General features: G+C 45.4%; 1 protein-coding gene across 4 annotated transcripts in view; it reads left to right on the plus strand.

The window, feature by feature from the left end:
• Positions 1 to 27,897, plus strand: part of MYOF (myoferlin) — a 150,191-nt gene that overhangs the window by 37,544 nt on the left and 84,750 nt on the right. For all 4 annotated transcript variants that reach the window (XM_075935158.2, XM_075935159.2, XM_075935160.2 and 1 more), the window contains exons 4-5: positions 14,300 to 14,408; positions 17,098 to 17,188. In XM_075935158.2, the coding sequence (XP_075791273.2) occupies positions 14,300 to 14,408; positions 17,098 to 17,188 (200 nt within the window). The remainder of the gene's footprint in view (positions 1 to 14,299; positions 14,409 to 17,097; positions 17,189 to 27,897) is intronic.

Genomic DNA, 27,897 nt, shown 5'->3' on the forward strand with positions numbered 1-27,897 from the left:
GCTGCTCTGCCTCAGGCGTCCTGATTCAGCCACTGCTGAAACTGACCAGCAGCGGCTGAATCAGGACGCCTGGGGCAGAGCAGCTGGGGTGCTGCCGGGTTAGTCCGGAGCAGCGCTGCGGGACCAACCCGGCAGCCCCCAGCTGCTCTACCCCAGGGGTAGGCAAGAAAAGCCTGGTCTGCTCGGGGGGGGGGGCACTAGCTGCACCCCCCCCCCAGCAGACCAGGGAGACGGGGGTGGGGACGCCCAAGTCCTCCACGGCTTTGCTCCGTCTCCCTGGTCTGCTGACCTGGGAGACACAGAGCAAAGCCGCAGAGCACGCGGGCAGCGGGACAGTCCAGGCGCGCTGCGCTGTCCCACTGCTGGCGTGCTCCGAGGCTTTGATCCCCATCTTCCTGGTCTGCTGGTCAGACCAGGGAGACGGGGAGCAAAGCCTTGGAGCACGCCCGCAGCGGGACAGCCCGGGCGCGCTTGAGCTGTCCCCCTGCGGGCGTGCTCCGCGGCTTTGCTCCTCGTCTCCCTGGTCTGCAGGGAGACGGGGAGCAAAGCCTTGGAGCACACCTGCAGTGGGACAGCCCAGGCGTGCCTGGGCTGCCCGGCTGCCCGAGCCCCTCCGCAGCTTTGCTCCGCGTCTTCCTGGTCCGCAGACCAGGGAGAGGCAGAGCAGCTTTTCTCGCCCCTGAGTACACGGGTGGCGGGACCGCGAGGTCCCGCAGTCCGTGTCCTCCGGGGTAAGAAAAACCGCGTTCGTAACTGCGGATCCGACATAAGTCGGATCCGCGTAAGTCGGGGACTGCCTGTATTCAAACAAGTTCTCCATTATCATTTTGTTTAGTCAGGGTAGGTAGGCATGAGGAAATGTACTGACATTTTACAAGGTAAGTTTCATAATGGTTATACAGCTATTCTTGAACAAGCATCATGGGTTGCCAGGGTGTGGTTGATGAGACTCGTCCAGATAGTATGTGAGTGCAATCTTATTTGGTTTTGTAAATTCTCTGAAGTATATACACATTTATGCAAATTGAATTGCTCGGGTAACCTATGATTTTAAAAAAAATCACTGCCGGCTACATTAAATCAAATTAACAAAATGTATTAAATTCTTCAGCAAGTAAACAAAAATCAGTTGTGGGAAAGCCTCTGTCTCTTCCCTGAATCAAAATTAGCTGTACCATCTGTAATTTAAACAGGTCTGTTTAAATTATTCCCCCCATCTGCAGAAGTGCAACTTGGTAACTTCTTCTTTTCAACCTCAGGGTATGTCTACACTACAAAGTTAACTTTGATAGGCGCTACACTAGCGCTCCGCTAGTTCGAACTTAATTCGAACTAGCGGAGCGCTTAGTTCGAACGAGGTAAACCTCATTCTACGAGGACTAAGCCTAGTTCGAACTTACTAGTTCGAATTAAGGGGTGTGTAGCCCCTTAATTCGAACTAGTGGGAGGCTAGCCCTCCCCAGCTTTCCCTGGTGGCCACTCTGGCCAACACCAGGGAAACTCTATTGCACCCCTCCTGGCCCCGGACCTCTTAAAGGGGCACGGGCTGGCTACGATGCCCGTGCCAGGTGCAAGCCTGCCAGCACCCAGCCAGCAGACCCTGCACCTGGCACGGCTCAAGCCAGCCACCCGATGCCCCCCAGCCCTCCCCCTCTTCCCGGGACCAGGCTGGCGGCTCCCGGGAGCTTGCCCGGGACCGCAAGAGGCGGGCACCCGACTGGTCTAGTGCGGACATCGTGGACCTCGTCCACAACCTCCGCACTAGGCACAGGAAAGTGGCCCTCTAAGGCAGGAGAGCTGCCAGCCTGGCCACCCAGAAGCAGGTGTGCATGAAAATCAAGGTGGTCCACTGAGACCCTCGATCCTGAGCCCTGAGCTTACAATGGCCGTACTGGGTCAGACCAAAGGTCCATGTAGTCCAGTAGCCTGTCTGCCGACAGCGGCCAACCCTAGGGACCCTGGAGGGGATGGACCAACGACAGTGACCAAGCCATTTGTCTCGTGCCATCCCTCTCCAGCCTTCCACAAACTTTGGGCAGGGACACCACTCCTACCCCCTGGCTAATAGCACTCCATGGACCCAACCTCCATCACTTTATCTCACTTCTCTTTAAACTCTGTTCTAGTTCTAGCCTTCACAGCCTCCTGCAGCAAGGAGTTCCACAGGTTGACTCTTTGCTTTGTGAAGAAGAACTTTCTGTTACTAGTTTGAAGCCTGCTACCCATTCCTTTCCTTTGGTGTCCTCTAGTCCTTCTATTATGGGTACTAATGAAGAACTTTTCTGTATGCACCCTCTCCACCCCACTCGTGTTTTATAGACTGCTATCCTATCCCCCCTCAGTCTCCTCTTTTCTAAACTGAAAAGTCCCAGTCTCTTTAGCCTCTCTTCATATGGGACCTCTTCCAAACCTCTGATCATTTTAGTTGCCCTCCCCTCTCACCCTCTCTCTTCCCCTCATCCACCTCCTTTTCCCAGTCTCCCCCAGTTTTGTTCAATAAAGAGAGATTCTATTTTTGACCACACGTTTTCTTTATTTTGTACATCAGGAAGGGGGGCTAGGGAAAGGTAAGTGGAAGGAGGTGAGGGAGGAATGGGGTACGAGCCCCAAATGGGGAGGACTGGGCTGGCTCTGCGGGCTTCTGGGGGTGGAAGCTCTCCTGCAGCCCCCCAATTGCCCCCTCTCCCCAGATGGCAGCCTGCGGCAAGTGCAGCCAGTCTGATGGCTGAGTGCTGTGATGTGCCCAGTGTGGGCACTCAGGGCACTCCAAGCCAGGACTGCTTTGCAAGCTGGGCACCCCTGAGAACTGTCTGTCCAGGGTGGGGGATGGGTCCCTTTAAGCACAGCATTCGGCTAACCTGAGACAGCAGCTCCTGAGACGCTCTAAGTCCTCATCTGATGCCCTGCTGGCACTGCTTCCGGCCATCCTTAACCCCGGTTCAGGGTCCACTTAATGTGGACATGCTAGTTCGAATTAGCAAAACACTAATTCGAACTAGTTTTTAGTTCTAGATGCGTTAGCTAATTCGAACTAAGTTAGTTCGAATTAGCGCTGTAGTGTAGACATACCCTCAGTGATTTACTTCTGTTAATATTGATGTTTGTTTTCAGGAGCTAGAAATCTATGCAAGAAAGAAGACAGCTGAAATTCTTCAATAGATATCTAGTTCCCTTAAATTAGTTGTTCCCACAGCTTTGGGAATCATAGGCTAAAGGGCAAATCCTCATCATCTAGATTTTTTTACAGCATAATGTAATATAAAATACCTTAAATATATTAAAATAGCCTATTAAAATCTTCAGGATTGCTTTCAGTAGTCACCCGGGGATTGATGCTGATTGCGGGAGACTTAGCCGTGCAGTTCAGACGTACCCTATTTCGAAATAAGCTATTCCAGAATAGTTATTCCAAAATAGCGTATTTCAAAATAGCATGTCTATACTGCAGGGAAACCTCAAAATTAGTCCAAGGCAGGCTTCCCTAATGTAGACGTGCTAGCTCGAGTTAGAGCCCCAGAAGGAACTGGGGAGGAATAACTTAGCCCCTTACCAGGGCCATTCTATTTTGAAATAGCAGCAGTGGAGCATCTACACACGCCTTATTTAGAAAGCACTATTTTGGAATAGGTGTTATTCCTCATAGAATGAGGTTTACAGATTTTGGAATAAGCAGTCTGTTATTTTGAAATCATTTTGAAAAAACAGAATGACTGTGTAGATGCTCACATTGTTATTTCGAAATAATGCTAGTTATCTCGAAATAATGGCGCAGTGTATCTGATTTTTTATAATAGATTAAATATCATTATGATTACAAAACAGAAGAAATGGTTTCAAGCCAGTTTGGATCTGAATTTCAAATACCCTTCTGTTCAGGTGTATGTGTGGCCAGCAAAGTGGAGAGTCCATGCCAGGTTTTGGTTTGGACTAAAGAGAGTTTAGTTAGCTACAAACAGAGCAGGAAACCATCAACTTGAGCTCCACCTTGAATAAAGATACATAACCTGTGGGTCTATGCTGCTGTAAGTGACTCAGTTTGGGCATTTCTTCAACTTCCAATACCCGTAAATGGGGTACTAACTGGAATCCCTAGAGTTCTGAATGTGAGTGATGATGCATTAATATTTAGCACCACATCTGAAAAGCATGACTGTGAACTAGCAGCTATTTTTGAATGATTGCAGGAACAGAATCTCCTGTTAAACCCAGACAAATGTGAGTACAATAAACCCACATTTGAATATTTTGGATACATATTCTTCAAAGATGGGGTCTTTGCAGATCTTAAGAAAGATAAGGACAGTCACAGTGCCAATGTGCCCAGGAACCCATCTCAAATTAGTAGCTGCAAGGGCTAGCAAATTGTTGTGGCATAATCTGAGGTTAGCCATTATCACACAGACTCCGAAAGATCTAACCAGGAAACATTGCATATGGGTATGGGCAGAAGAACATCAAAATAAATTTGAGGAACTAAAGAAATTCTTGACCCGAGATACAGTCATGTCATATTTTGATTCCAGTAAGAACTTTCAGTAGATGTTAGCTCTGCTGGATTAGAAGCAGACTTCACATAGGCCAACCAATGTGGTCAGTTTTACTCCATTGCTCGTGGCAGAAAGGCTCTTTCACCCCTGGAACAATGATGCTCTCATACAGAAAGAGAAGCTCTTGCTGTAGCCTGGGGATTCTTCCCTTTTCATGTATACATTGACAGATGTCATTTCATGATTCTGACTGATCAGAAGTTCCTTGAACCAACATGTGTTCAACAGTCCCTCTTTTTGCCCACTATTTTTCACTGAGCAGTGGATACTCAAACGACAAGATTATGACTACCAAGTAGTTCATTGGCCTGGAAAGGATAACCATGCTCATTACATCTTCAAGTGTATTCCCTAAACATTTAATACCAAAACTATGGAGAAAGTAAAAGCACATGTAAACTTCCACCTCTCTCACACCATTTGCAAAGCTCTCTTGTAACAACAAATAAATAATCATCAGAACCATCTGAAGAGATCACTGGAAAAAACTTCTGCATAGTTTATAATGTTTGACTCCTGAAACACAAGCTGTCCCACAGTCGTTTGCCTCTGTTAAAGGTTAATTTACTCTTGTGGACTATGACCTCCTACCTACTCTGAGATACAGTACTTATGCCACATTTTTTGTGGGATCACACACTAGATTTGGTTTACAAAGGTCACCAGGGATTTGTAAAAACAAAATTCCTGTGTGGGTCGGTCACAGACATCCCCTTCTGATTCAGCACTTCAAGTGATAAATACCACTGAGCCAACCTTCCTGCCTCATGGGCACCCCTCAGTCCTGCTGAGTCAGGCTCTCTAAACCCCAGTACTGGCACATGAAAGGAGTCACGGCATTCAGCAGTATAATATAGATCCTGAGATCAGTTCAGCTCAGCTCTGGGGAGGCTCAGTTAAAAGGATTTGCCTCAGTACTGAGGTGAACAGCCCCAATAGAACGTGAACACTGGACACATCTGTGTTAACACAAACGTACTCTGTTTTATACAGGGTGTTTGCCCTCTTTCTTATGTAAAGAGAGATGGGCACAGCTGCTTCCCCTGACCAGGTAACAATTATTTAAACAGAAGTTATTTTACTAAATGTAAAAAAGGAGGATTTAAGTGGTTATAAGTAATAACACATAAAGTAAGTTACTGAGCAAAATAAAACAAAACATGCCAACTAAGATGAATACACTAAGGAAGGGCCTAGTCACATGGAATATCTCACCCCGTTATTCTGACAAGCTTTTTTCACAGACTGAACAGCCTTCCAGTGTTGGCTTGATCCTTCCCCTTGATCAGTCTTAGATGTTTTCAGCTGTCCTCTTGGGTGGTAAGCAGAGATGTTCTGATGTCTGGCAGCAGCCCCTATTGTTTGGTTTCCCACCTTTATATAAGATTTTGCCAAAGGCAGGAATCCTTTGTGTTCAGGTTAAACTTTTTTTCGCTTTTAGTGAACAAGTCCCAGCATGAGATGGCCACATGTCTTGGTAGGACTAACCATAATCTCTCTCTCCCAGGCTTACACGAAAAACAAGTCCATGTACAGATAATTGTATTTATCAATGAGCCATCAAATTTCTGAAATACCCTTATTAACTGTCTACATCAGGACCACAGTTCATATTTCTAATTTCAAATACAATAATAATAATACATGCACACAAATAATAGTATACACTGTCAGCAGATTATAACTTTTCAAACGATACCTTTACAAGAAGTATTTTGCATAAAGCATTTTCAAGGTATGCATGTAAAGAATATGAAATTTACCATTACATTGTGCTTGGAGAAAAAAAATCTGGTTCTGGAGAATTGATAGCCTTCTTGAAACTCACCTTAAGTCTTACAGAGTATACTCTTGTCAGCAGTTCTGGAAAACCACATTCCTTCTTTACATGTCTCTTCTGCCCACATCCCCATGGATTCACATGAATTTTTGTGATCTCTCTAATGGAAAACATTACTGGTTATTAGATACTACTATTCTTTTTATCCAAAAGTTGAAATGATTAGTACTAGGTCTGCCAATGCTGTTATACCCAAACTACAATAACTGCTGTTATTAAAAATGAAAATGTCCTTTCCTTTCAAGATTTGTAGTTTGAAGCCAAGTTACGCAGCAAATTGAGCAAACTTTCTCTGCACTGGCTGCAAGCCAATGGAGAAGATGAGAATTTTATGTGAACATCCAGGAAAGCACTATGAATTGTTGCAGCTGATGGACTGGATGTGAAACAGAAGTTATTTCCTCTACAGTTATCAAACCACTCACCACTGTTCAACTAGCATGGCACCAGCAACTGTTTTGTTCAGCAGACAACTAAGAACAAAACTGCCACAAGTTGGACAACAATTTAAATTAAATTAACTTATATTGGACAACAAAGCAAAGCTCATTATAGAAAGATACACCCACCAGTGCAGGCCTATCAATACTACATCTTTCAGCTGAGCAACAAACTTTCTATGCCCTTTTATCCTGAGTCTTATAAGACCACAGTACTCAGAGGTACAATGATCACTGCTCAGAGATCTCATGAAGTCACATGAAATGCATTTCACATCATACCACCCTGTGGCACTCCTATTACCATGGTACAAGAAGACGATGATGATGACACCCTTACACACTGAATCCCTTGTATTCTCTCCGAGGCAAGTGAGCTTTAGAGGTTGAAAGTCACCCAAAAAGAAGTGGCCATCAACCTCCAATGCATTTGAAGGACTACACAACATAAGAAACACTGGTTGTGTCTAGACTGGCAAGTTTTTCCACAAAAGCAGCTGCTTTTGTGGAAAAACTTGCCAGCTGTCTACACTGGCCGCTTGAATTTCCACAAGAACACTGACGATCTCATGTAAGAAATCAGTGCTTCTTGCGGAAATACTAAGCTGCTCCCGTTCGGGCAAAAGTCCTTTTGCGCAAAAGCTTTTGCGCATAAGGGCCAGTGTAGACAGCTCAGATTTGTTTTGCGCAAAAAAGACCCAATCGCGAAAATGGCAATCGGGGCTTTTTTGCGCAAAAGCGCGTCTAGATTGGCACAGACGCTTTTCTGCAAAAAGTGCTTTTGCGGAAAAGCGTCCGTGCCAATCTAGACGCTCTTTTCCGCAAATGCTTTTAACAGAAAACTTTTCCGTTAAAAGCATTTATGGAAAATCATGCTAGTCTAGACGTAGCCACTGTGTTTATGTCATGAGGTTATGGAAGTCATTGAATCTGTGACTACCAGAGATGACCATGACATTTTCTGCTTCAACCCCTGGGGATGCCTGTGGGAACCCCAGTAGGGTTCCAGAGAGGGGCAACAGCTTCCTGAGGGGGCGAGTAGCTGGAGGTATCCTATTTTCCCTTTGGGATAAATATGGTCAACCTGCAGCTTCCAGATGCTGTAGGCAGAGAGGGAACCCCACAGCTCCCAGCCACCACAGTGGTGGGGGAGACCACGGAGACACAGCAACCATGGGTGCTTAATCACTTCAAGTTTCTCTAATGTAAATGATTTTCTATGCTTCTTGCTTGCAGAAGCAGATATATCACTTTCCTTATGCTTTTCACTCATGATAAGGGATACAGTAACACATAGCAAGATACAATATCTAACAATTCAGTACAAGACATTGCAGTTTAACACAAACACGTGAATGACTTGAGTGAGGGGACGAATGCTGTGATCACATGTACAATGTAGTCAGTCATCTGCTCATGCATAGAGTACAACTCCCACTAGGGCATCAGCTGGAACCTGGAAGTGCTCCTGTCAGCCCCTCTTTGTTGGGCTGCTGAGAGCCACATGTGCCTGGAGGCTCTAGCCCGCACTTGTTAGCAGCTGGGACCAGGACATAAGGTTGGGGGTGAAAGGGGACTGGATTATAGCAGGAAGGAGAGGTGTTTGGCTCTGGAGAAGGGAAAGAGAGGACAGGTAAGGGGGCTTTTGCAGCCGACGGTTGAGTTTCCCCAGCTGGCTGGTCACGCTATGTGGGGCTTCCCCTGCCTCCTTACAAAGCAGCGGAGGTTTGCTGCTCGTCGTGCCGTTTCCCGGTGACCCCCTCTGGCCAGACACAAGGCATCCGGCCAGAGGGGGTCACCGGGGAATGGCGCGGCGAGCGGCAAACCTCTGCCGCTTTGCAGGGAGGCAGGAGAAGCCTTGTGCAGCTGCTGGCATGTGTTAAGTGAGGAATTATTGTACTGAGAACACTAGCCAGGTCACACGAATCCAGTCCAGGTTTTGATTCAGATAGCTGCAAAGGGGGAAACTGCATGTTGTGGTGTTCTGAGAACTACAGGATTAAACCAGTGGTCTGTGGAATCTTATTTTATTGCATCTGTGTGATTCATTCCAGGAGTTCCTAATCCGTTAGGATGCAACACATTTCTCATGAGTTCTGTTTGAAATGTGTTGGTGAAATGCTACAGCTGGTGGGAAGGGCCACAGAGGTACTTTTGCAACTAATAAACTGTGTTGTGAATCATGTTTTCACAGAAAAATTCCACATACCTCCAGTTCTACAGCTTTTATTAAAATGAATAAGTTGCTTTCTATAAAACAAAGGAAGCAGTTTAGCATTATTTAACTTGGATTGTAAAAGACATTATAAAGTAGGTTCTTCAGAGGAACACCTAAGGCACACAGCTGCTACTGAATTTCACCTTCCTTTCCAGATTTATGAGCCCAACCCCCCAGCCAAGTTCCAGGGCCTACACTGCTGTTTATTAGTGCCATCATACAAGTCTACAAACCCACACTCTGAGATTCTCCACCACAGTTTCAACAATTCCTGGGTGTTGAAGCTCTTGGTCCTTTTTGAAAGTCTCAGCCTGGAAGAACTGTAGGAAGTATGTATTTTTAAATCTCTGAGGGATTGTCCCAGAAAAGTGAAGAGTGCAGCTCCTGTTTTTTTCAAGGGAGCACTCAGAACTCTTCAGGAGGTGCTTAGTACCAGGCAGGGTGCAGCACTAATGTTGCATGTTCTGTTTTTCTCATAGCATGCAACACTGAGATGCAGGGTTGTATAAATTACAGCATTCATTTTCCATGACACAAACGTAGATGTGGTACTCCTAAAGTCCATTCCCAAATTTATGACATCAGTATTATCCCAAGCATACAGATTGGCTGCTTGCACTGAAATGAGAGGAGAAATGATTTGGTTTGGGGTTTTTTCTCTTGCACCTCAGATAAGAGGTGACAGAGAAAGCTGCAAGATTCCATGGATATCCCCTGGGAAGAATTAGTGTACCTCTTGTACTGTTTCCTTTCATCTATTCTAACAAGTAATTCAGGCTGAAAGTGTATGGGTTAGTCTTACTGTAGAGAAAAACATAAATAGTGAATAGACTGGAACAACCTAGAATGTATATTTACATTTTATGTTTGGTGCATAATGAACCCCACAGTACTTTGCAAACAATAAGCTAGGTTCTTATGACATTTTATTTAGTAAGGCACAGAAAAATGACTAGAATATTAGATTTGCCCCTTGAATTTGGGAAGTGCCATAGGATCTTTAGCTTTTTCCGGGAATGCCAACAATGGCTCAGTTTAAGCTTTCAAGTAGAAAATTTTTCTTGCAGTGTGGCAGGAATACTGCAGTGTTATGTTTAATGTTTGCAAAGTAAACTTAGCCACGGTTATCTCATCAATAGATAACTCAGTTATTCTAGGAATCTGCTTGATGATTTGAACAAACCATCACTACATACCCAGAGTATAATTTCAGATTAGGAAATGCCTTGTTTTTTACATTTATAGATAATTCACACTACAAAGACTTGCATAGTGTATTGTTCATCTGTAAACACCTTGTTATGTTTTTAGGATCATTTACATTAAATCTATTAAGACAAAGGGTCTCCCCCCAGAATACAACAGCTTCTTCCAGCATAACAAAGACTGTGCATTGGGAGTCTCTTGCCCACCCCTGCCCCGCCCCTCGCCGTCCCCTCCCCCGCTCCATGGTAGAATTCTGCCTGAGGGGAGGTTTGCTAAGTATTAGCAGCTTCCTTCTTCTGAGGGAGCTTGAACTTGATAGTGCAGCCCCAAAGTTGACAAAGCTGGCTTGGGAGAGGACATGAGCTAGCAAATTGCCCGGGCAGCTTCTCTTGGCAGGCAGGTGTTGAACTACAGTCTAAATCTGCCTTTTGCTCTCAGGGTATGTCTACACTACCCTCCTAGTTTGAACTAGCGGGGTAATGTAGGCATGCCGCACTGGCAAATGAAGCCCGGAATTTGAATTTCCCGGGCTTCATTTGCATAAGCGGGGAGCCGCCATTTTTAAAACCCCGCTGGTTCGAACCCCGTGCAGCGCGGCTACACGGGGCTCAAACTAGGTAGTTCGAACTAGGCTTCCTATTCCGAACTACCACGAGGTGTACCCGTAGTTCGGAATAGGAAGGCTAGTTCGAACTACCTACTTCGTGCCCCATGTAGCCGCGCTGCACGGGGTTTGAACCAGCGGGGTTTTAAAAATGGCGGCTCCCCGCTTATGCAAATGAAGCCCGGGAAATTCAAATTCCGGGCTTCATTTGCCAGTGCGGTATGCCTTCATTACCCCGCTAGTTCGAACTAGTGGGGTAGTGTAGACATACCCTCAGAGAGCAGAAAAGCCTAATCAAGGAGGGTACGTCTACACTGCAAAGTTAATTCGAACTAACAGCCTTTTGAATTAACTTTAATAGGGGCTACACATACAAACCACTAATTCGAATTTAAATCAAACTAGCGGAGCGCTTAATTCGAACTAGGTAAACCTCATTCTACGAGGATTAACACCTAGTTCGAATTCCGTAGTTCGAATTAAGGGCTGTGTAGCTAGTTGGAAGCTAGCTCTTCCCAGGTTGCCCTGGTGGCCACTCTGAGCCAAACCAGGGAAACTCTTCTGTCCTCCTCCTGGCCCTGGAGCCCTTAAAGGGGCATGGTCTGGCTACAGTGCTTGTGCCAGTTGCAAGCCTGCCAGCACCCAGCCAGCAGACCCTGCACCTGGCACAGCATGAGCCAGCCACCCACTGCCACCCAGCCCTCTGCTTCTTCCCAGGATCAGGCTGGAGGTTCACAGGAGCCTGCCCAGGGCCACCAGAGGTGGGCGCCCGCCTGGTATAGTCCGGAGATCGTGGACCTCATTGAGGTTTGGGGGGAGGCCTCCAATGTCCACGATCACCGCACTAGGCATAGGAAAGCGGCCATCTAGGGCAGGATAGCTGCCAGCCTGGCCACCAAAGGCCACATGTGAACCCAGGAGCAGGTTTGCATGAAAATCAAGTTGGTCCAGTGAGACCCCTGATCCTGAGCCCAGAGCTTAGAACATAAGAATGGCCGTACTGGATCAGACCAAAGGTCCATCTAGCCCAGTAGCCTGTTTGTCGACAGCGGCTAACACCAGGTACCCCGGAGGGGATGGACTAAAGACAATGACCAAGTGATTTGTCTCGTGCCATTCATCTCCAGTCTTCCACAAACAGAGGCCAGGGACACCATTCCTACCCCCTGGCTAATACCACTCCATGGACCCAACCTCCATGAATTTATCTAACTTCTCTTTAAACTCTGTTATAGTTCTAGCCTTCACAGCCTCCTGTGGCAAGGAGTTCCACAGGTTGACTATGCACTCTGTGAAGAAGAACTTTCTTTTATTAGTTTTAAGCCCGCTACCCATTAATTTCATTTGGTGTCCTCTACTCCTTATATTATGGGAACTAATGAAGAACTTTTCTTTATTCACCCTCTCCTCACCACTCATGATTTTATAGACCTCTGTCATATCCCCCCTCAGTCTCCTCTTTTCTAAGCTGAAAAGTCCCAGTCTCTTTAGCCTCTCTTCATATGGGACCTGTTCCAAACCCCTAATCATTTTAGTTGCCCTTTTCTGAACCCTTTCCAAGCCCAAAATATCTTTTTTTCAGGTGAGACAACCACATCTGTACACAGTACTGAAGATATGGCGTACCATAGTTTTACACTTCCCCTCCTCCTTCTTCCCCTGGCTTCCCCTTTCCAGCTCCCTCCTCCCAGGTTTTCCCCTCCCCTTTCCCACTCTCTCTCTTCCACCTCCTTTTCCCAGTCTCCCCAGAGGTTAATCCATCCCCCCTAGTTTTGTTAAATAAAGAGAGTTTCTATTTTTGAACACACATGTCTTTTATTTTTTACATCAGGAAGGGGGGTTAGGGAGGGGTAAGTGGAAGGAATGGGGCATGAGGTGAGGGAGGAATGGGGCACGAGCCCCTGATGGGGAGGACTGTGGTGGCTCTGCGAGCTCCTTGGGGTGGAAGCTCTCCTGCAGGGCCTCCTGGATCCTGACAGCCCCCCGATTGACCCTCCCCCGGATGGCAGCCTGTGGCAAGTGCATCCGGGCTGATGGCTGAGTGCTGTGATGTGCCGAGTGCGGGTACTGGGGGCACTCCAAGACAGGACTGCTTTGCTGTCCCTCATCGAGGTAGACAAGCAAGTGGGGAACCCTGAGAACTGTCTGTCCGGGGAGGGGGACGGGTCCCTTTAAGCACAGCCCTCGGCTAGCCTGAGACAGCAGCTCCACACTCTAAGTCCAAATCTGATGCCCTGCCGGCACTGGTTCCGGCCAGCCTTAACTTTGGTTCAGGGTCCACTCAATGTGGACATGCTAGTTCGAATTAGCAAAACGCTAATTCGAATTAGTTTTTAGGTCTAGATGCACTAATTCTAATTAGCTTATTTCGAATTAACTAATTCGAATTAAGTTAGTTCGAATTAATGCTATAGTGTAGACATACCCGGACATAGTCTATGTCGTCAGTAGGCTGGTAGATTAGTTCTGTGATGCTTACAGCAAGTGAATCAGTTACAGCCTTCTTTTTCCTTATCTTCTTCATATATACCAGGGGTCTCAGACTCCCTCTGCCAGAGCAGTTGCACAAGCTGGCCCAGGAGTACTAGGAGTAGGGAGGGGCGGGGGGAGAGGACCACCATGAGGAGTGCAGGGGGGACCAACTGCTGCTGCACCAGGCCCCAGGAAATCGCCGAGGCTACTCCCTTGGGGGACAGGGTGCCATGGGCAGAGTGGGAGATTGATGGCAGGAAGGACCATGGCTTGGAGGATGGGAACAGATAGGCCTCTCCATTACCCAGCCCACTGGTATTCCTGGACTGGATTGCACTACTGTTCTAGCTGGGGATGGTCCTTGATATATACAAAGCTTTGATACCTAACTCTGATGGTGTCTCATTTGTAGATCTCAAAATGTTGTACAAAGGAAGATAAATTTTCTCAATTTAACATGTGGGAACTCTGTGGTTCAGAGAGGTGAACTGATTTGCCAGAGATAGCTACACACATATATATGTATCATACATGTGCAGGACATTCAAGTGTTAATTAATAACTTTTACAGGACTAATAGTTGCCTCTTCCTACACTGGAAAATGCATTTTCCTATGGCTGTAACCCTTATCCTCCCATATACTCTTTCTTTCCCAGTGTTTGCCAGACTCACTCGTGTTAAATTTTAAATTGAAACTAAAAAACGAATTCAGGTAAGAATTGTGTCTTCAGTGAAACAACTAGCACACTTTGGGGGCTAAAGTAGAAAACAAATAATTAAGCTACAATTAGAGAACAGTTGCAACATTTTAGTTGCTTTTATTTTTTAAAGTCTTTATATGCTTTACTATTTTGGACCCATTTGGTTATGTAAGAGACAGCAAGCATGAACTGGCTACAGCTAATAGGCTATTTCTGTCTGTATAATTCAGAGTACATGCTAATATTACATTTTATCCACTTATCTTTCAGATTAATTGGAAATGCATCAGTAGCACTTAAGGAACTTGTAGGCAACCAGAGCAGATCTCTTCCCTTCAAGCTTATTCCCCTGCTAAATGAAAGGGGAGAGAACATTGGAGTGAGTGATTTCCTTAGCTTTGTTTTACTCATGTATTGAATTATATGCCTTAACAAGAGGGTTTAATAAGAAACAATAACATTTCAAGATTATTTTAGTTTGCTTTATAGATAAAATTATTAGTGATTTTATAGGCAAAAGCACCGAGTGGAAAGACAAGTAGGCTGTGTCTACACTGCACCCTTTTTCCGGAAAAGGGATGCAGATTAGACCAGTCAGAATTGAAAATCCACGGGGGATTTAAATATCCCCCACAGCATTTACATGGCTGCCGCTTTTTTCCGGCTTGGGGATAAGAAATCCTCCGGAAAAGGGCTTATTTTCCGGAGAATCGCTTCTAGACTGGCGCTTTTCTCTGGCTTATCCCCAAGCCGGAAAAAAGCGGCAGCCATGTAAATGCAAATGCCATGGGGGATATTTAAATCCCCCGCAGATTTGCAATTCCGACTGGTCTAATCTGCATCCCTTATCCGGAAAAGGGGTGCAGGGTAGACACAGCCGTAATGTATAACTACCGCAACACCATCTAAATGTTTTTCAATACAGATAAAAACATTTTAATTAAAGATATTATTGAAAACAAACATGTACCATGACATAAAGTATATTAATGAAAATCAATGTAGCACCAGGCTTTCTGATGGGGGAAAAAGGAGGCAAATGCCCAGGGCACCTGGTGATTCGGAAGGGTCCAGGGCTCCTGACTGCTGCTACCAGAATGACAGCAGTGGCCACGGGAAGCTCTGGGCCCTTTAAATCATTGCCAGAGCCCTGCACAGTACACTGCAGATAGTGCTGAGGGTAGTTGGGGAGGGGGAATGGTGCGCTCCAGGCAGCGCTGAGAACTGACTACCCCAGCCCTGCCCATTCTGCCCTAGACTCCCCTCCCCTTCTGGTAAGATAAAGCTGCCCACCTAAACCCTACCCAAGAGCTTGGAAAGTCTATCAGCTTCCCTGAATAACACTGGATGTATAGAGAAAAATGGCATTTACTTGCTTAATTTCTACTTTGAGCTCCCAGATGCAGGTTTTGCTGCATATCTTGTAAAAATCAACTGCTATGATAGGCCTTTATTCTGTAAAGCACCTAATAAATCTGTTTAGTCCATGCCACTTCAGAACAGCACTTAAATACTTCTTAAAGTTAAGCCTGTGTGTCCCAGGATGCACCCCCTGTCATGGGGTGTGACACCCCCGCAATAACAACCTCACAATTTGATATCCCTTACTGAGGGGCAATACAGCCCCACGGGCCTACTCCAAAAGTTCAGAGCCCCTGCTACAGGGAAAATATGGCCCACAGGGCTAGTCCAAAAGTTCAGTGGCCTCGAGGCCTGAGTAGCCAGGGTGCTCTCCCTGGCTGTTGGAGAGCCAACCATCAGCTGGGGTGAGGGTAGGGGGACCCAGGCCCTTCCACTCCATTGGGTCCCGACCCTGGGCCCTGTTGGCAGTGGTAATTGCACTGCCATCTGAACAGGAAGTCTGCCCAAAACACGCTAAACTCCCAGCGGGGTATCCCTCCGCCCCGGGCCCCTTCCTACCTTCTCTGGTGGGGTTCAGTCTCCAGCATAGGGCATAACATACCTGTCCCTTGTGGCTGTCCCCCCTGTCACAGGGTAGTCTCTGGAGTTGCAGCAGTAGCACCTGTGATGGGATCTGCGGCTCCAGAGAAAACTGTGGCTGCGATGGCTGCTCGGTTTGTTCCTCCAACGGCAGCAGCTGGCGTTGCTGCTCGGAGGATGACTGCTTCTACCAGGCTGGTTCAGGAGTTCCAGTCTAAACTCCCTCCCTGCTTGCAGCTCCCCTTGAAGGAGCTGGCTTCGGCCTTTTATACAGTCCCCACGCTGGGAGCATGCCCAGTTGGCTAAGTGGGGCTTCCTCCACCCATAAGCCTTTTTTTTACCCCTCTCTCTCTAGTGTGGTTAATTGCTGTCCTGAACAGGGATGCTTTCCGGCATCAGGATCATAGTACATCTTTGCACTGTAGCTGAGTTTATATTCCTGGCAATACACTCTTATGTGCTCAGAGACAAGAGCAAGACTTTAGTGCCAATTTGATATACCTTCTCTGGAGCAATTCAGAATAATTGTATTTTGTCACATACACTTTTGTTGATTCTTTGTTATATCTTGTTAATGCTTTAATGATGAAAAGTGCAATGAAGTGCTGCAGACCATGATATAACCAGTATTGAAATGAGACTGGAAAAAAGACACAGTGCTCATTAACAGAGTAGAAACATAGCCTGCAAGTTATCAACCTCCAACTGGACTTGGTGCCACATTGAATAATTTTCTCTTGTTCTGCCTCACATTTACCATTTGTAAAATGGGGATCACACTAACCAGCCTGCAAGGATATTATGAAGCTTTTAATTAAGTAAATGTATAGAGTACCGTTAAATCATTGGAACTCAGTATGATAGTATTTTCTAAATGTCATAAATACAGAATTTCAGTTTCTCAAATACGTTTTCAGATTAGTTGCAAAGGGTGTGGCCTGTAATCTTTGCATGTTTATGCTAATATAGGAGTGGATAATATCTATTTAATTCTTGATTTTTCAGTTTGTCATTGTAATCTGCAGTACAAATAATATTTGTTCACTATTAATGTTTACTTGTAGGACCACTTGTTTATCCTGCTTTAAAACAATGTATTACATATGTAATTGTAAATTTCTACACAGGCAACGATTGATTTAGTGGTGGGATATGAGCCACCAGCTGGGCCTGCAAATCCAAATGATCCAGGGGGAACCATTGCACAAGACACTGAAGGTATATCATTTTTCTTCAAAATATTATATTCACAAGGTCCTGCAAGGGAAACATAGAAATGTTCATCAGAAAGAATGTAAAGTAACTGTCAAGCAAGCATGTCTAAACTGGCTTACGATAAGATAGTCAGACAGTATCAGAACTGAAAAATAGAATTAGTAGTCAGAACTGAAAAATCAGAATTTTGTGTCTTGTTAAAGCTGCAGATAGAACATAAACAACGAGAAGTCCTCTAGCACCTTATAGACTAACAAATTTATTGGATCATGAGCTTTCGTGGGCAAAGACCCACTTCGTCAGATGCATGTAGTGGAAATTCCAGAGGCAGGTATAAATATACAGGTGTAAGAAAAGAGTACCAATCAAGAGTAAGGCTAGAGATAAAGAGGTCAATTTAGTCAGGGAGGATGAGGCCCACTTCTAGCAGCTGATGTGGAGGTGTGAACACCAAGGCTGTGTCTAGACTACATGCCTCTGTCATCAGAGGCATGTAGATTAGACACATAGGCAAAGGCAAATGAAGCCACGATTTAAATGATCGCGGCTTCATTTAAATTTACATGGCTGCCGCGCTGAGCCGACAAACAGCTGATCAGCTGTTTGTCCGCTCAGTGCGCTAGTCTGGACACTCCCCTGCCGACATCAAAGCCCTTTGTCGGCAGCCCCGTTATTCCTCGTGGGATGAGGTTTACCGGGGCTGCTGACAAAGGGCTTTGATGTCGGCAGGGGAGCGTCCAGACTAGCGCGCTGAGCGGACAAACAGCTGATCAGCTGTTGGTCGGCTCAGCGTGGCAGCCATGTAAATTTAAATGAAGCCACGATCATTTAAATTGCGGCTTCATTTGCCTTTGCCAAAACAACAAATCTACATGGCTCCGTCGACGGAGCCATGTAGTTTAGACATACCCCAAGAGAGGAGAAACTGCTTTTGTAGTTGGCTAGCCAGTCATAGTTTTTGTTTAATCCTAAATTGATAGTGTCAAATTTGCAAATGAATTGTAGCTGTGCAGTTTCTCTCTGGAGTGTTTTTGAAGTTTTTTTGTTGGAGAATGGCTACTTTTAAATCTGTTACTGTGTGTCCAGGGAGATTGAAGTATTCTCCTACAGGTCTTTGTATGTTGCCATTCCTGATATCTGATTTGTGTCTGTTTATTCTTTTATATAGGGACTGTCCAGTTTGGCTGATGTATATGGCAGAGGGTCATTGCTCGCACATGATGGCATATATTATATTGGTAGATGTGCAAGGGAATGAGCCTGTGATGGTGTGGCTGATGTGGTTAGGTCCTGTGATGGTGTCACTAGTGTAGATATGTGGGCAGAGTTGGCACTGAGGTTCATTGTAGAGATTGGTTCCTGAGTTAGAGTTCCTGTGGTGTAGTGAATAGCTGCTGGTGAGAATTTGCTTCAGGTTGGCAGGCTGACTGTGGGTGAGGACTGGCCTGCCTCCCAAGGTCTGTGAGAGTGAGGGATCATTGTCCAGGATGGGTTATAGATCATTGATGATGTATTAGAGAGGTTTTAGCTGGGGACTGTAGGTGATGGCCAGTGGTGTTCTGTTATTTTCTTTGTTGGGCTTATCTTGTAGCAGGAGGCTTCTGGGTACACGTCTGGCTCTGTCAATCTGTTTCATCACTTCCTCAGGTGGGTATTGTAGTTTTAAGAATGCTTGGTAAAGATCTTGTAGGTGTTTGTCTCTGTCTGAGGGGTTGGAGCAAATGCGGTTGTACCTTAGTGATTGGCTGCAGACAATGGATCGTGTGGTGTGTCTGGGATTGAAGCTGGAGGCATGTAGGTAAGCATAGAAGTCAGCAGGTTTTCAGTATAGGGTGGTGTTTCTGAGACCATCACTTATTCACACTGTAGTGTCCAGGAAGTGGCTCTCTTGTGTAGACTGGTCCAGGCTGAGGTTGATGATGGGGTGGAAACTGTTGAAATCACGGTGGAATTCTTCCAGAGCCTCCTTCCCATGGGGCCAGATGATGAAGATGTCATCAATGTAGTGTAAGTAGAGGAGGAGGGGCGCTAGTGGACAAGAGCTGGGAAAGCGTTGTTCCAGGTCAGCCATAAAAATGTTGGCATATTGTGAGGCCATGCGGGCAGGGCCAGATTAAGGTATGGGCTATCCGGGCAGCTGCCCAGGGTGCCAACCTATGGGGGGGCACCCGGCTCCCAGATCGTGGGCTGCAGTAGCTCCCAGCAGCCACACTGCAGTGGCCGCCTGGGGCGGGAGCCACGTGTATTCCCACAGCGCCGGCCAGTAGTGTCCTTTGCCCTGCGGCCGCGGGGCCCAACACGGCCAGGCTCGACCCACCCTGGGTGGCCCTGGGCTGGGCAGGGTCGGGCATGTGAGTCCTGACGCCACCAGCTCTGCACGCCCTCCCCCACACGCTGGGCGGGGGCGGGGCCGCGTATGCGCCCTCTCCCATGTGCCAGCACGGGGGTGGGGCCGCGCATGCACCCTCCCCCAACCAGGGGCTCAATTAAACTGTCTGCCCGGGGTGCCAGATTGGTTTGTTCCGGCCCTGCATGCGGGTGCCCATAGCAGTGCCACTGGTTTGAAGGTATAAATTGTCCCCAAATCTGAAATAGTTATGGGTGAGGATAAAGTCACAGAGCTTGGCCCCAGTTGTGCCATGGCATCATCAGAGATACTGTTCCTGACAGTTTGTATTCCATCTACATGTGGGATGTTGGTGTAGAGAGCCTCTACATCCATGTTGGCTAGGATGGTGTTTTCTGGAAGATCACCAATGCATTGTAGTATTCTCAGGAAGTCAGTGGTGTCTCGGAGATAGCTGGGAGTGCTGCTGGCATAGGGTCTGAGTAGAGAGAATGTCCTGCAGTGAGAGTGCCAATGCCTGAAGTGATGGGGCGTCCAGGATTTCCCAGTTTATGGATCTCGGGTGGTAGATAGAATAACTCTGGTTGGGGTTCTAAGGGTGTGTCTGTGTAGATTTGTTCCTGTGTTTGTGTAGGGAGTGTCTTGAGCAGATGGTGTGATTTCTTTGAGTACTCCTCAGTGGGATCTGAGGAAAGTGGCCTGTAGAATGTGGTACTGGAGAGTTGTCTGGCAGCCTCTTTTTGGTAGTCTGACCTATTCATGATGACAACAGCACCTCCTTTATCAGCCTCTTTGATTATAATGTCAGAGTTGTTTCTGAGGTTGTGGATGGCATTGCATTCTGCACAGCTGATGTTATGGGGGAAGCGATGATGCTTTTCCACAATTTCTGCCTGTGCATATCGGCGGAAGCATTCTATGTATTGGTCCAGTCTGTCATTTTGACTGTTAGGAGGAGTCCATGCAGAATTCTTCTTCTTGTACTGTTGGTAGCAGGGTATCTGTGTGTCAGTGTTGTGTTGAAAATATTCCTTGAGTCAGAGATGGTGAAAGTAGACTTCCAGATCACCACAAAACTGTAGCATGTTTGTGGGGGTGGTGAGGCAAAAAGAGAGTCCCCGAGATAAGACAGACTTTTCTGCTGGGCTGAGTGTGTAGTTGGATAGATTGACGATATTGCTGGGTGAGTTAAGGGTACCACTATTTTGACCCTATGTGGCAAGTAGGGCTATTAACTAATAGTCCAGTACCCAGGTCGAGTTATGCTAGTGCACAAGTAAAGATATAATCTTTTAAAAAATTGAAATAGTAGAAGAATATGGCTAACAGATATGATATAATCTACTAAAAGTTATGGCAAGAATTCCACTATTATATTTACTTGCTATCTGTCTTTGAAAGTTTATATTCACTTGTGGTCTATCAGGAGAAATGCCTTTCTATGTTCTGTATCACCAAATATCAGTTAGACAAAATAAAGGCACTGTCAAGTTTTTTTTCAGTATAACAAATTCAGCAGTATGTTACTTCTAAAAGTAATGGAGGCTCTCTTTTATTTAATAAAGAACTAAATGAAGATAGCAAGTGGCGGTGTTTTCTTTATGAACTTTACATCATTAATCTGACATGCTTTGAGCTGTGTTTTGTTTGGCAACAAAGCAATGGGTTAATATCAATTTCATGACAGGGTTTGTTTTTTGATTAAATCATTGATACCAGCAATTGACACCTTGTGTGGATATTTATACTTTGCTTATCTCAAGCAGTTTTATTCAAAATTATTTATTATGTTTATTTCAAATTCCTCCACCCCTCTTGTTAATTCCTGTTTTGCGTCATGAATAGATTTCATTTATATAAAAGCAGTACAAATAGGGTCTGGCTGAGATTAATTGAAGAATATACAGTATTTTACTTACGTGAAGAAAGCAAGATCTATGGGTATGTCTACACTACCACCCTAGTTCGAACTAGTGTGGTAATGTAGGCAACCAGAGTTGCAAATGAAGCCCGGTATTTGAATTTTCCGGGCTTCATTTGCATCTCGCCGGGCGCCGTCATTTTTAAATGTCCACTAGTGCGGACTCCGTGCCGTGCGGCTACACGCGGCACGGACTAGGTAGTTTGGAGTAGGCTTCCTATTTTATGAGTAACGGTAGTTCGGAATAGGAAGCCTAGTCCAAACTACCTAGTCCGTGCCGCGTGTAGCCGCGTGGCACAGAGTCCGCACTAGCGGACATTTAAAAATGGCGGTGCCCGGCGAGATGCAAATGAAGCCCAGGAAATTCAAATCCCGGGCTTCATTTGCAACTCTGGTTGCCTACATTACCACCCTAGTTCGAACTAGGGTGGTAGTGTAGACATACCCTATGTTATTTGTGTATGATCCAATTACTGAGGGAGAGAATGACCTTCATTTCAAAGCATTATGTCTGACTCCCACCGATTAGAATAAATTATGTAGCTTAAACTGAAGAGTCAGGATAAGTGGTCACCATAACCCCAGTTTCCAAAGAGACCAATTCCCCTGTATCTGTGTCAAAGCTGGTATGGAGCAAGGCAATAGGGCCCATGCTCTGCATTTGCACTATTAAATATTTCTATAAATTGAAGTCCTCCAAAGTCACATATAAAGATGCAGATTTTTAGAAATTCCTCAACCCATGAGATCAGAGGTCTATAAAAAAAATTAAACACATTCAAGTTAACTACTGTAAACCTATTCCCTTTGGGTCATATCTTCCCCTTAATTGTGTAGGAGTAGAGGGCACTTTGAAGGAGAATCTGTGTGATTCTGATGTTCAAATAAACAGCAGGATTTGGGAGAGTCATGTTTTGTACCCACACACCTGCTCCACATGCAGCCCAGCATAACTTGACTGCACAAGCTGTATTTGAGGGTGGGGTTGTCCCACAAAGGATGGAAGGCTGGACAAGCCATTGCTATGCAAATTCTTTGGTTCTAATCCATTTAATTTATCTTGCATTATTGTTAAAAAGGATTGTGTGAAAATAGCAAATATTTTTAAAAATCAGTTTCAATTCTGGTCCATTTCATGGCTTCAAAATACTGCTTTGAATGAACTGATAGGTTCTCTAGGAAGCATGCCACATTGTAAAACAGTGCATAAATTGCAGTAATATAATTCTGATAATCTCCAAAGTTTTTTTTCCCAAATTGGTCCTGTTTTCAAAGTAAATAAAGATGACAATATACGAAGCTGTTAGTGTTGTTGGACTTCATGACTGAAGATATTATTCTCCCTGAGTTACCAGTTATACTCTCTTTTCACTAGTCCTAGTATTGAGTGGTTGTCTTTCACTTTGGTGGCATATCAGTCCTTAACCAGCCCTGCAGCCGATTCTGAAATTTGCTTATGCCTGAAACTAACTGCTTCACTGTAGCATTCAGCAAATATTGTTGATGGTATTTAATGTTGTAGTTTTGAAGTCAGTCTCAGATTCTGGCCTCTTACCATTACTGAAATTCAGTTAGTACTTCCCAGAATGCCTGTTGCATAGTCTGCAGTATGCTTATGGATTTAGTGTATAAGTGAGACAGGAGAGTTTTCTATGTAAAACATATGCTTACAGGCCAAGGTGTAACCTTTCCCCACAGTTACAGAAACCTGTTCTTCGAGTTTGCCTCTAGGGATGTGTAATCTGCAATCTTTGGATTGCATTGTAAAATGTGAATCAGTTAGGTCTTTATAATAAAGACAGAAATTAAAATGATACATTTCTTAGGTGATGTCTCGACCCCATTGAAGTCAATGGGAATTTTGCCTGGGGTGGGTAGTAGATATCATAAACTAACAAAGACTTCGGTGAAAATTTCTAAAATTCAGAATAGCATTATGCAAACTTTGATTTGAACTACAAAAGTATTACTCAAAACCAGTTAATATCTGGTATGTGTGACCATTTCAGATAGATAAATGCACTTTAATGCAGTCACCTCTGGAGAAAAACACAGAAGCCTTAAATGTTCAGCAACTCTCCATAAAACTTAGGTCAGCAAAACAAATTACCAAACACAACTTTGTTAGTTAACTTTTTCATATGTTCAGTTCATTTCCTATAGCTCTGTGAAGTCAAATAAATTGCTACCATCTAGTCTCAGAAATGCAGGTGAAGTAATAAGGTGAGCTGTATAACCAGGTAGTTGAATGGCCAGTGTGGGAGACAGATTATGACACAGATATTAGCAAGATGAAAGTGCATATTGTTGAAATGTACAGACAAATTAAGTATATGTTACTTCGCCTATGTATCCAGGGACATATTTTATTAAGGACATTCACAAGGACATTAAATTTTTTCCTTCACATGCAGACTGACAGGGTAGGTCTAGACTACAGGCTTTTGTTGACAGAAAAAGAGCATCTAGACTACAGCCACTTCTGTTGATAAAGCAAGCCGCTTTTTCGACAGAGAGGCTAGACACTCTCTTTTGAAAAAGCACAGTGTGGATGAAATAGTGCCTTTTTTTGACATAACTGTGTTGAAAAAAGGCGTTATTCCTCGTAGAATGAGGTTTACCGCTGTCGACAACACTGTCGCGTTCTGTTGACTTATGGTTGACAGAACTCGGCGGTAGTGTAGACGCAGGTATAGTTTTGTCGGCAAAAGTCCACTTTTGTCGACAAAACCCTGTAGTCTAGACACACCCGCAAAGTACATACAGAAGTTCAGTAGAGGTTAATTCACGATGCCCGCATATATAACATTAGCTTTCATAAAGTTTGCTTCTCTCCCTAAACTTCAGTCATTTATCTGGAACAGTGCTTTTCAGCATTGGTGCTGCAGGACTACTGATCACAACTAGGGGCTGCTGGACTTAGTACCACCCAGATCTCCAGCAGCTGAGCTATCTTTATGTAAAATCAGATGTTATTCTCTTTAGCAACAAGACATCCAGGTAATTCAATATCACCTGATATCCAGTGGGATAATGGAGAGAGAGGTGTGGTACATCTCTAAGGATTATAGAACATTTTTTTGGCTGGAAAATATACTGGTACTAGTCTAAGGTTTTTTTCCTAAGTTCTCAAATAGTGTTGTTTTTCAAGATAATTAAAAAAAATTGATCCCATACATCAGGCATGTCCAAAGTCCGGCCCGCGGGCCAAATGCGGCCCGTGGTCGGATTTAATACAGCCCCCCGCTTCTCCTGGCTCCCTGGTGCTTTTTTTAACTGGCGCGCGCAGCGCGCCGCTTCGGGCCGCCGCCGCCGCCACCGCCGTGGTCCCAGACCCTGCCCCTGCACTCCGCTTTGGGGCTGAGAGTGCGGGGACAGCCCCCACTTCCTCCCCCTCTCTTGGCTCCCCGGCGCTCCTCTGAACTGGCGCCGCTTCCGGCCGCGCCGCCGCCGTCCATGGCGGCCGCTGCGGTCCTAAAGTCTTCCATGTAGGGCACGTCTGCAGCACCGCTCCCCCACTTGGCTACGGGTTCGCCCTGCCCCCGGGCCGCCGTGAGGCCAGCGTGCCCTGCGCTCTCCGCCTGCCTCTGACCCTGCAGGCCCTCTACCTTGGGGCTGAGAGTGCAGGGACGGACTCCGCAGCTGCTGAGATCAGGGACGGACTCCGCAGCTGCTCAATCTCAGTATCTGTGATTGGCCCTGCGCACTGTCAGCTTCCTGGTGGGCTCAGGCACGTGGAGCTGCGAACATTAGAGACTTCGCCCCAAACGGGCTCAGGCACGTGGAGCTCATCATTAGAGACTTCGCCACAAACAGCCACAAAGGCAAGAGAATTCTTGTTGGGCAGTGTATTAGTGCAGTGTATTACTTGGGCAGTGTATTAAACCTCTGGCACTGCACTCACATGATCCCTTCCCCTTCTGGTCAATTTAAAAAAATGGCGACTGTAAATAAGAGAAGGAAAGTTGACAGTGAGGGCCGCCGCTTCCAGGACAGGTGGAAAGTGGAATATTTCTTCACTGAAATAGAGAATCACTGTGTTTGTCTGATATGCCAAGAGACTGTGGCTGTTTATAAGGAATTTAATGTCAAGAGACACTACCAGTCGAGACATAGCACATACGACAAGCTAACAGGGCACGACCGCAGTGAAAAGTTGAAGCAACTTGAAGCTGTTTTAATGTCACAACAGAAATTTTTCATAAGAGCCCGTGAGTCAAATGAAAATGCCACAAGGGCGAGCTATGAGGTGGCAACGTTAATTGCTAAAAATTGCAAATCTTTTGCTGAGGGTGACTTTATCAAAGAATGCGTTATGAAAATGGTTGAGAATATCTGTCCCGAGAAGAAGCAAAAGTTTGCCAACATTTGCCTGGCTCGTAACACTGTAGCACGGAGAATTGAAGAGATTTCATCAGATATTAAGAGACAGTTGACATCCAAAGGAGTGGATTTTGACTTCTTTTCAATAGCCTGTGATGAAAGCATGGACCTATCTGATACAGCTCAGTTGCTGATTTTTATGAGAGGGGTGGACGATGAAATGAATGTGACTGAAGAGCTACTTGACCTCCAGAGCCTTACGGACCAAACAAGAGGAAAAGATTTATTTGTTTCTGTTAGTTCCGCCATAGATGACATGAAACTGCCTTGGAACAAAGTTACTGGGATTATTACTGATGGGGCACCTGCCATGGTTGGTGAACGAAGTGGATTATCAACCCTAATCTGTAACAAGGTGATCGAAGAAGGAGGCAAAGCTATTAAACTCCATTGTATCATTCATCAACAAGTTCTCTGTGCTAAACATCTCAAATATGATCATGTTATGAAACCGGTGCTAAAGACTATTAATTGTATTCGCTCTAAAGCCCTGTGCCACCGCCAGTTTAAACAGTTTCTACTGGACATCCAGGCTGAATACGAAGATGTTTTATATCACAACGATGTAAGATGGCTCAGTTGGGGGTCTGCACTGCAGCGTTTCTACTCTCTCAGAAAGGAAATCGGAGAATTCTTGGAAACAAAGGGACAACCAATGCGAGAACTATCTGATCCTATTTGGCTGGCTGAATTGGGGTTTCTAGTTGACATAACAAAGCATCTGAATGTACTGAACACGAGTCTTCAGGGGAAAGATGCAGCGGTGAACCAGCTTTATTCACACCTCAAAGCCTTTGGGACAAAGCTGCAACTTTTCATAAGGCAGTTGTCACAAACACAGCCCAATACCATACATTTTTCAGCGTTGCAGGAAATAATGAACAGTTTTCCACAGGACAATATCAGTGCGCAAACGAGCAGGTATGCAGCAGACATTGCATCTCTGGCTGGGGAGTTTAAACGGCGCTTTCAGGACTTTGCAGCTATTGAAAAGGAGATCAGCCTTTTCTCCTCTCCATTCTCTGTTGACCCCGAGGATGCTCCAGATCAGCTGCAGCTCAAGCTCATTGAGCTGCATTGTGACAGCGAGTTACGCAGTCGTCACCAACAGCTCTCTCTTGTGAACTTTTACCGCCAACTGGATAAGAGCCGGTTTCAAGAGATTCGAACATTGGCTAAGAAAATGCTGAGCTTGTTTGGCTCAACATATATGTGTGAGAAGACATTCTCTGCTATGAACTTTAACAAGAACCGCGTGAGGACAAGACTAAGTGACTCTCACCTGCGTGACATTTTGCGCATCAAAACCACTGCCTTTGAACCAGACCTAGCCTATGTGCTGCAGTCCAGATCTCAGTTTCACCCTTCACATTAGTGTAGGCAAGTTTTTTTTTTTCAATTGAGATGACTACATTGTAAAATCTCAGTTAATGTCAGTTGGTCTAAATCAGTTATAAATATATTTGGACACAACATGTATAGTTGGTGTTATGTCGTTTGCCGTTTGCAATAAACTTTGCATAAAATAGTTAATTTGCATTTAATTTTAATGGTTCAAAGAATGTCAGGCAAAATGGTCGGCCCTCACGCATGTTCACTTCATCAAATCTGGCCCTCTTTGAAAAAAGTTTGGACACCCCTGACATACATATTTACCCTTAATTTGCAGTTCTGTGTTTAATACCATCTAGACAGCTCCATCCAGAGCCGGTCTTAGAGGTGGGCAAGCTGGGCAGTTGCCTGGGGCCGCCGACAGAGCCCAACCTCCTAAATCCTCCCCACAGGTTTCCCTGGTTACTCCCCATCCTCCGCCCCCCCCCCCTTTTTTTTTCTCGACAAATTTTCCCCGGCATTTGTTTGTTTGGTTTTTTTGCTTGACAAAATTTTGTCCGGTATTTTTTTTAAACCATCTGGCAGCCCTATGGGTGAGCCGGACAGTTGCCCAGGGCAACCAATTGGTTAGGACCAGCCCTGTCTCCATCAGTCTTGTAAAGCTTATAGAACAGAATATTCCTTAATTAACAAAAGAAGTTAAAAACACCTCTGGAACACCCCTGTAAT

The sequence above is a fragment of the Pelodiscus sinensis genome, chromosome 8, assembly GCF_052426305.1.
Source record: "Pelodiscus sinensis isolate ZL-2025 chromosome 8, ASM5242630v1, whole genome shotgun sequence".
Classification (NCBI taxonomy): Eukaryota; Metazoa; Chordata; order Testudines; family Trionychidae; genus Pelodiscus; species Pelodiscus sinensis.